At 40.5% G+C, this 10224-nt stretch overlaps 1 protein-coding gene across 1 annotated transcript; it reads left to right on the forward strand.

The window, feature by feature from the left end:
* Positions 1 to 4205: 4205 nt before the first annotated feature.
* On the forward strand, positions 4206 to 8285 carry LOC147609098 (uncharacterized). Its single transcript, XM_086788193.1, has 10 exons — positions 4206 to 4872; positions 4999 to 5179; positions 5350 to 5483; positions 5617 to 5729; positions 5869 to 5995; positions 6149 to 6298; positions 6438 to 6593; positions 6818 to 6897; positions 6993 to 7042; positions 7816 to 8285. The coding sequence occupies exons 1-10, from the start codon at positions 4414 to 4416 to the stop codon at positions 7956 to 7958; spliced, it is 1593 nt and encodes a 530-aa protein (XP_086644319.1). The 5' UTR covers positions 4206 to 4413; the 3' UTR covers positions 7959 to 8285.
* The last annotated feature ends 1939 nt before the right edge of the window (positions 8286 to 10224 follow it).

The following is a 10224-nucleotide window of genomic DNA, read 5'->3' on the forward strand; positions in this document are numbered from 1 at the left end:
GCTCTTATGCATTATGAGCTTTACACATATTACACTTAAAAAACTCTATAGAACTCCAATGCACGTAAGGGTGTCATATCAGATATGAATAAGTGATTCAAAAACTCTATAGAACCCCAATGCATGTAAAGGTGTCATATTGAATATGAATAAGTAATTCAAAGAAGCATACTCTTTGCTAGAGTAAGAGTGATCATCATGCTTGTGTGGAGGAATAGACGGCCTTGTATGCTTTAAGAAAACTCTACAAAGAAAAATAATTCATTAGTTTTTGAAAGCTAAAAAGCGATCTCTTGATACATAGACAGCTCATGCATACAACTCTCTTATCCATAAAGATCTTTCTTATGCATTAAAAAGCTCTCATGCAAAAGAGATACCATGCATAGAGACTTGTTATAAATAGAGAGCTCTCTTATGAATTAAGAGAAAAGAGCTAATGCGCATAATAACAATGGAGATGAGGAGCCAAACAATGGGTGATGTGAGCGAGATTGTGGAGGAAGATACTAGTAGTGAACATGTAACAAAAAGAATTAATCATTTCATTAAACACTTTAATACTTATGGTCTTGACCTACCTATCCTTCAAATAATAATGTCATTAAGCACTTTTATACTTATAGTCTTGACCTACCTATCCTTCAATTTAGTTGCAACAAAAAGAACCAATAGACTTAAACCTAAAAGTAAAGAAGCAAAGATAAACATCAGAAAACCTTGGCCTCATGGTAAGTGGTCTCCTTTCCCCTTGTCTATTGGGAACCCTAATCATGTTTGCAACAAGAAGTAAAAATAAAAAGAAGAAGAGATAGTAGTAAAAAACCCTACTCAAAAGGAGAAGCTTACCTTGCTTGTGCAAGAGCTATCTCCAACATGACAAAGCTACAAACACATGTAACGAAAGGTATGTCATGAGTGACAAGAGAGGAAGATTGTAGGAGAGTACATAAAAAGACATGTTAAATCTCCTCCCATGCACACTCATTATTAGGCAATGGTGGGAATTTGATCCATGGATTGTGATTTTCCTTAGAGGAGATACAAGGTTCCAATCTTTCTACTATGTCTAGTTAGACTGGCTCTAGGAGAGGATAGTTTCTACAAAGAAACTTTGCAAATACATTACCAAATGAAGGAGATGAAGAATATTGAGTTGAGGAAACATTCATCGTGGGGATAAGGATAATAAGCCATTGCCTCATCTTTATGTGGGGATGGATGAAAAGGATATGAAGATGTAATAAGGAAATGCCATATATCTTGGGTGAAAAAGAGGCATCTCTATGACATGAGGCAACTAATCCATTATATAAAGGTGCAACCACCTCCAAGTTGCAAGGTTGCCTTGCATATCTCAACCTTTAGGTGACCTATGGATGGAGCAAAACAATAGTATGAATTCTCTTTTTTGGTACGGCATTGACCCATTGCTAGTATTTGATTGAGTCAGATTGTCAATACTCATGGACTTTACATACCATTGACTCACTTTTTTTTGTTTTGGAATAGGCTACTTCAAAAATGTATCCCTACAAAACAATTATATGCCTACATCTAGACAAGAGGCAAAAAAAAGTTGACTTCTTTGGGCATATGGATTACATTAGTATCCATGCAAAACAAGTATATGCATGCCTACATCTAAACAAGAGGCACAAAAGATGTTGAATTCATTGGACCTATGGATTACATAGTCCTTACTAAAAGGACTTAAGATTACACTAGTATTCATGCATGTCCCCCAATGATTTCATTCTTTAATAGGGTAAACATTTGAAAACTTCTCTTGTATAAAATATGTGCATCTTGTTATAGGGAAGACTTACAAGAAGGAAACATAGTCCTTGCTAAGGTCTTAATACACTTTCTTATCATAGTTTTCATAAAACACAAGAGCACATCATAGGGAAGACTTCCAAGGAAACATATTCCTTGCTAAGGTCTTAATACGCTTTCTAATCATAGTTTGCATAAAACACAAGAGCACATCAATTGCAAAGCTCAAGCCTTGGCATGCAAATAATAGCTCCACTTATGGGGTAATAAGAACCCATGGAAACATATTGAGAGGATAAAGGATTTACTTTCACCAAGGATGATTTGGTAAGGGGCACAAGTTTTGACATATACATATATCTATAACACGTTAACATAATATTAATAACCTTAAACATAATCCTTTTTCCATGGATTATGATGAATACAATATGTGCTTCCAACTTCAATAAAGGGTTGCTTCACACATGAGATTAGAGAAGCTATCTACAAGTTAAGTGTTGTAGTTTGGTAATTCGTACACAGTTTTTTCAACACTAGCAAATCGAATGAAGATATATCTCAAAAAAAGAAATTGTTTTGTTAATTCTTGTAAAATTGGATTTCTTTAAATGAGATCATGTTGGACTCGATCTACAAAGCTTCACTTGACTCCATTAGAGTGGTGTGTCTTTTTGAGAAGCACTTTCCCACTAGTATTTTAAGCTCACAAATGCACCTTTGTTGTGAACTTGGTTGATGAGGTAGTTGTGGCTAAAATGGTTCAAGATGGATGGTTTATCTTAAGAGGTCCGTGAAACACTTAAAGAATTTTTGAGGCAAGAAGTTTATCATATTTTCTTACATAAATGAATCCTATAATGCCACAAATGTGGAGCAATGAAGATGACCCAATCTCTAGAGGTTGGGTGGTGCTGCCAAAGAGAAAAGAATAGCCAAAGCAACATCCAAAAGGATGGATGAGTCACATAAAATAAAGGTGTTATAATACTGTCTTTATAGTTTGGGAGAGATGAAAAAATGGATTAATAGATATGAGCATGCAAGAATGGAAAGAGATGTGATGCATAAACATTTAGGAGAGGATATAGAAACAAGCCATTTTGAACCCACCTTCATCTTTCACCAACCCACAAAAGGATTTGTCAATGAAATGGTTAAAGAGAGGCTCTCAAAAAGGTTAAGGAGGAAGATGAAATTGTTAACAATAGAGACTAAGAGTATGCATAAGGGTATGATTTCCATCTAAGTATGCGAAAATCTCCCACTTAATTACATCATATATTTTCATTGCACTATGCTTGACTCAAATTTACATAAGCCTATACTAATTTATTTGAGTATTATATTATAGTACAAGAAGTTCTACTTGTTATGGTCTAAAGAGCAACACTTTTGGACTGAAGCACATAGATAAGCATAGAAATACATGAAAATGTGGTCTCATGGTATGCTTGTCATGATATTAATGGGTTTATTTCAAAACATGACCAATTTGTTCCAAGAAAAGTCATTCAATATCATAATATTTTAGAAAATAATAACAAATAATAATTAGAGCACTAATTTTAAACTTTTTATTCTTGTTTGCTACCATTGAAGATAGCATCCAAATATGTTTTCCTTTGAAGCATTTCTCATAATAAACATATGAAAATTTAGGAAGGAAAAAGAATAGCAATGCTTTTGTTCAAGCCTCAAGATAATCATTGCAAGTTGCAAGGTCTATGCCGATTTTTGTGAGACTTATTGCGATTGTTTGCGACTCTAGGAACGTGGGAGGCTTTTCTAGCGAGTGAGAAGGCATTTGAAAAGATTCAAAAAAAATGAAGGAAAGGATCATTGGAGGGTAAAAGAGAGGAGAAGGTGGAAGTAGTTGAGCATGAGCATGAGAGAGAGAGAGAGAGAGAGAGAGAGAGAGAGAGAGAGGCTTTGGTCTCTTGTTCTACTTAACACACATTTGAAAGGACTAAAAGAGTTCATGTTTCCATGTAGTAATGAAGATCAACCCTTTGTTCACACGATTTGCATGGTATAATTTCTTTAGTACATTTGGGTAGGATCTTTCTCTCATGTGCAAGCAGCAAAGTCATCTTGACAACTTAAGGAGTCCTTAAGTAAGACCCTTTATACAGCATTTTTCTTGTGAAATGGTGAAAGGGGGTGTTGTTTTTTTTTGGGAAAATATTTGGAATATTAACACTGAAGATATTTACAGGAGAGTATTTGCTACGCTCTGATCACATTTGGCAAGCGTGGCAGTGCTTACGTACTAAGCAACATGCTCATTAGTCATGCATTTTGACAAGGACTACATATAATGGAAGCACAAAGAACAACTTAGTTTGCATAGTACATGCATGAATGGGTCGCTCGCTGTAGGTCCAAGAAGAACATGTGAAGAGGCTCATTCGATTGTGGTCTGCACCGTCGTAGGAACTGGCTCTTGACGAGAGCTTCGTAATCCACGACTCCGTGAGAACCAACACATGGGAACGGCTCTCCCCACCAAAGTTCACAGACACAAGCCATGTTCTTTGGCCCGTCACACCCCAGCCCCTCCCGACGAATTCCCTCTCTCTCTCTCTCTCTCTCTCTCTCTCTCTCTCTCTCTGTCTTGCTCCCTTTAAGATCATGGCTGTGATATCTATGGGGCGGGCAACTTTACCCCCTTCTCCTGTGATCGCCGTCCTCTTGCTAGTAGTGGTGCTGGCAATAATTTGTGGCTCTTCTAACTCGGCGCATGGCCTCGGCCAGCAGCAGCTGCACCGCTCACCCCACTTTAGGCCCTCGCAAACAGCAGCTTATCATCATATTGAGCTGTCGAAGAAGAAATCAGCAGCCTCCTACAGCTACACTTACCAGACCTTGTTCTACACCCAGACCCTTGACCATTTCAGCTTCACGCCTTCCTCGTACCGTACCTTCCGGCAGCGCTACCTGGTGAGCACGCAACTCTGGGGAGGCCCCAAGCGCCGCGCGCCCATCTTCGTCTACTGCGGCAATGAGGGCGATATCGAATGGTTTGCCAACAACACCGGCTTCCTATGGGAGATAGCTCCCCGCTACGCTGCTATGGTGGTCTTCCTGGAGGTAATTTATATGCAGAGCTCAGTCGAATCTTATGCATCATCTTGCGAATGTATTATCGATTTCAGCCTGTTGTTGTTTGTGCACGTGTGCTAATTACAATTAGCTTCAACATTTACATTTATGCAGCATCGCTATTATGGTGAATCCATACCTGACTTCGCCCTGGAAAATCACACTGCCGAAACGCTAGGCTACCTCACATCCGAGCAGGCAATCGCAGATTACGCAGGCTTAATTCTGGATCTGAAGAAGAACCAGTCAGCGGAAGACTCTCCGGTGGTGCTGTTCGGGGGCTCCTATGGCGGAAGTAAGCCGGATTGATCTCTCCGTCATTCAAGTATCATTTCCATTTTTGTTACTAAATTTTTTTAAAAAAAAACGGGACAGCCAATGGAGAGAAATCCTGTCAATCAAAATTAATACCAGCGATTTTTGGTGAAAATCATGATTTGACATGCAAGGCCCATTTTCCCACAGTGCTAGCGGCTTGGTTCCGCCTCAAGTACCCGCACATAGCCATCGGTGCGCTGTCAGCTTCCGCTCCTATCCTGCAGTTTGATAATCTGGTTCCTTGGGATGGATTCTACAGGATAGTGTCGGAAGATTTCAAGGTAGGACATCGTACTAGGCCAGTGATTGTATTTTCCCACGGCTAGAGAAATCTTGCATCAATGCGCTGCTACTAACCAGATTGATTCAGCTCAATTATACAGTACTTACTTTGTGGCGTTTTGACACCATCAGAACGCGAGCGTGAGTTGCTTTGACACCATCAAGAGTTCATGGGCTGCGTTGAGTGCAGCCTACGAGGAGAGTGGAGGCATGGAAAATGTTACAAAGCTGTTCAAGTTCTGCAGGTGAACTACGATCATTTGCAAGTGAAATTTTGTATTCAAAGACAAATCAATGTATGTATTAATGTTGTTCACGCTGGAAACCTAACAAATTGATATGATTCTTCATCCGTATTGTGCTCTCTCTCTCTCTCTCTCTCAGCAACGTCTCTGCAGATTTATCCTCCGTCGAGGGCTTCTTGTACACCGCTTGGGTGTACATGGCAATGACGGACTACCCTTACCCAGCAAACTTTCTGGAGCCGATGCCCGCCAACCCTGTCAAAACGGTACAAAACTATCCTTCTTCCTCCAGCCAACCAGTAATTCCAAGTTCCAGGTGTCTCTGATCTCTCTCTCTCTCTCTCTCTCTCTCTCTCTCTCAGCACAAACACAAGCTTTTCTCGGACGTGGTGTGTGTGTGTGTGTGTGTGTGTGTGTAGGCTTGCGACGCAATGGACTCATTCCCAGACGGTACCGATATCCTTTCTAGAATTGTGGCCGGTGCAAACGTGTACTATAATGGCACAGGCGAAGTGCAATGTTTCGACTTTGGGTCGGATCCCCATGGCTTGGGCCTCTGGGGTTGGCAGGTATAAATAGAATTCAGCTCTTCATACTAATCTGGTGATTAAATAAGAAATTACTGGTGTGGCGGTTGATGCAATGAAAACCATTAAAAGCTGGTTTGTTGGTGACACTGCACCACCACCACCCCACACACTCACACAGGCGTGTACTGAAATGGTGATGCCCATGAGTAGCAACCCCGACAACAGCATGTTCCCGGCTTTCAATTACTCATACAAGAGCACCATAGAGGAATGCAGCTCGTACTATGGCGTGAGCCCTAGGCCACATTGGATAACAGAAGAGTTTGGTGGTCATGTGAGCTCTCTTGAATTCTCATTCTCAGTTTCCCCCTTTCTTTGTAGATAGCCTGCCTACATTGCTAGGTAGCTGCCTGCCTACCTATAAAATAGGCCCGGCGAGGAGGGCAATGTAGGTAGGTGCTGTCGACGTTCAAAGTCCACAGTAGCTTGTGATTATATCGAGGACATTGTGACGCAGTGGAGTACTTGCTGATTTGTTAATTCAATTGGGAATGGCAGGATATACGCATGGTGCTGAAGCGGTTTGGTAGCAATATTGTATTCTCCAATGGTCTTTTGGATCCCTGGAGCAATGGAGGGTAGGGCGAGCTGATCTCTCTCTCCTCTTTTTATTCTAGTTCAGTCCTGCCTCCTGATCTGATTTTGCAACAACATGGGCTTGCTTTCCTTGCAGTGTGTTGGAAGATCTCTCAGATAGTGTGGTTGCCTTGGTAACTGCCAAAGGTAAATTTTAAAAGAAGAAGTAGTGTACTAGTCATGTCGACCAAGGTTGGCAATACTCTTCTCCCCTTTTTTTTTCGTGTTTCGAATCTTTTGTCCTTGCATTTTCCCCGGGGGAAGCGCTTTTTTTCTACCTAACCTCTAGCTCGTCGTCGATGGCTTTTTCATGGCCCCCTCGATCCCTTTCTGCAACCTCCCTGTACACTCACTCACTCACTCTCAAATTCATGAGCGCCAGTCTCGTGCCCAAAAAAAAAAAAACACACGCAACAAACGAAAAGCAAGCAGCCCCAATTATATATATATGCCTTTTTCATCTGCTGTTATATCGAGTGGCACCCCACCCCACCCCACCCCACCCCACCCCACCCCTTACTTTGTATGTGAGGCTATGACTGCAATTACAAACACCCCCAAAAAACACACACAGAGAGGCATCAAACCCCCCCCCCCCCCCCCCCCTAAAAAACACACAATACCCCTGCAGTGTTAAAAAAAAAACCCGAGTTTATAAAAAACACACACACAAAGCCATACTACACACTGCCAACAGTGTTAAAAAAAACTTTAGTGTAGTTTGCACTCGCTTTTCAAATTTAAAACTTCAAGGTACAAATAAGTTGTAGAACAAAAACATTTCCAGATTTTTTTGTTTATACATAATTTCACAATTTTTAGATGAAGGTTTTCCATAAGAACACGGAAATACACACAAGTAATAGGGCATGGCCTGAAAATCTATTGCGTGATTTATATCCGTGGGTGAGTGCTGGCAGGAGCCCACCATCTGGACTTGCGAGCTTCCACGGAAGGCGATCCGGACTGGCTGATTGAGCAGAGACGAGAGGAACTGAAGCACATATCGCGCTGGCTACGCCAGTATTATGCCGACTTCCGAGCTTCTCGCCAGTCATCCTGATGGCCTAGTAAGCTTGCATTAACCCACCCGCCGATACGCCCTTTGTAGCCTTGGTCTCCCCGTCGCCCGAGTCACACACGCCTCATTTATTAAAAAAAAAATTTACCAAAAAAATAATAATCGACCACATTCAAAGCCGGCTTCGAGCTCCCAACGCTTCCTGCAATGCAAGCTCGTAACAGCAGCCTATAATCACTACATTTTCCAGCTTTCATTCTTGACTGAGTGTAATCTGTCATTATGAGTACAACATTGGGCTTTTGGACATTTCCAATTTCTTGAAGAGCACAAATTAGAGAATATAAAATTCGTCAATTACAGCTACAATGTGAGGCATTCGCATGCAACAGCTTCACAAGCAATCCACTGTCTGATTTTACATGTTTGTGGGGTTTTAAAGTGCCAGTTTTGCAATTACTTACAAAACAAGATTGTTCGTAAATTTCTTGGAGTTAGATGGTACAAGGCGACCAATTATTTATGTGTTTGTGGAACTTGGTATCTATAATACCTTATTTAGGAGTTGCCACGTGGTCCCGGTTCCTTTTTTTTCTCTTCTTCTATATGCTAGTGACCCGTCTCTGACGGCGGGTAGGAGCTACTCACCCTGTTAAAAGACGACTTTGCAAAGGAAAAGGCACATAAACGTCTGTCACACATGGATATACTCACATTGGAATCAAACTTGGCATACACCAATAATGCATCTGTTTCAAAATTATTGAAATTTGAGAGCTTCCCCTTACCTGTACAAGGCAGATAGTGCAATAAGTGTCAAGGGACAACAGCATAAGGAGGAAGCTCAGGCTTTTGGAAGTGCATTCCATTTTCTGTATGTACTGCAGCAAGCTTTCAAGATGCAAAGCTAAGGTTGAGAGAACCCCTTATGTTGTAGTAGTCTGAAATAAATCGAAGCATGTTGACCCTGCCCTTGTTAGGCATACCATGCAATTGGGTACACTTTAAGAGAATATATTCATGGTCATGTGGGATCTATTCAAAACACATTCTCACTTTGGTCATGAATGCAATTACTGCATTCCAAAAGACAACATACTTTTTTTTTTGGAATCAATATTATATATTTATATATGAGTGTTGAAAAAGGGCCAATACACTTTTAAGTCAAATACATCTGAACTTTCCTCACTACAAACCTCTAATTTTCACTCTTGACTTCATTAAGGAGTTTACAAAGCAAGGACCAAGGAAGGCCAAAGATCCTCAGGCACATGTTGTGCTCCCGTGAGAGTATTGCACGTGGTATGCATATTCACCAATACATTTTGCACGCAATGATTTCTTTCAGCAATGCATATCTAGCAATCTCATCATAAATTTGTTTCGCTAGTTATTTGCTCTTATGCTGCCACCATAGACTTTAAGACAAAAGCAAGGTCACTGCTTTGGATAGTGAGTGCGAGTTGTATCTGTTTGAAACAGAGACTGTGAGTAGTATCTATTTGAAATAGTTCAATGCCTTCTCACCTTTGCATAGTTGATCATATCCTGCAGTCAATGCATTCCAAAAGACAACATCCTAAGAAAGAGCTTCTTAAGAATTTGTTGTGCTTTTGCACTTGGCGTACATATGTGCCAAGTGTAATACTGTTTTCCAACAACCCCCGTTAAATTATGGATCATGAATTTATCTAACTGATCCTATGCTTCTACACAATCAAGGTGCAAATGCAAGCCATTACCGATCTCGCATCAAAACATGTGTGTACTTGCTCACGACATCGCCTTGTTAAGCATATCCTCCTCTGATTAGTGTATTCCAAGAGACATCATCCTAAGAAAGGATCTCATCAAGCACATTAGGTGCTCCTTGTTGAGGGATGTAATCGTGGTGTTGTGTGTATGTGAGAAAGCACCCTAGAGGTGCAAGATATTGTGGCAAGACAAGAATGCCACATGTAATATTGAATGGTGTGAGTGTTGACCAAAAGAGTGGAAAAGGAGTTGCCACATGGATGATGACATGTAAAGTGAGATAAGGCTAGAGGGCCTATATCATTGTATGGTTCATTGTGAATACAAGAGAGTAATAGAATTGAGTGTTGAGTGTGCAATCTTTCTCTCTCTCTTATGGAGTTCTTAGTGTGGTTTAATCCACCCTAATTATATTGCTTAATCATTGTCTATCACCATGATCAATCCCATTTTTGGATTGTTAACATGGTATTAGAGCTTGGGTGGGCTCTTGGTCATGATGAATATTTATGTATAGATTTCTTAGTTATGTGTTCATTTGATTAAGCAT

The sequence above is a fragment of the Cibotium barometz genome, chromosome 52, assembly GCF_041138505.1.
Source record: "Cibotium barometz isolate CiBa-2024 chromosome 52, ASM4113850v1, whole genome shotgun sequence".
Lineage (NCBI taxonomy): Eukaryota > Viridiplantae > Streptophyta > Polypodiopsida > Cyatheales > Cibotiaceae > Cibotium > Cibotium barometz.

Coding starts and splice junctions, on each gene's coding strand:
- LOC147609098 (XM_086788193.1), top strand. CDS start 4,414: ATGGCTGTGATATCTATGGGGCGGGCAACTTTACCCCCTTCTCCTGTG. Junction 4,873..4,998: donor CTATGGTGGTCTTCCTGGAG/GTAATTTATATG, acceptor ACATTTATGCAG/CATCGCTATTATGGTGAATC. Junction 5,484..5,616: donor TAGTGTCGGAAGATTTCAAG/GTAGGACATCGT, acceptor TGACACCATCAG/AACGCGAGCGTGAGTTGCTT.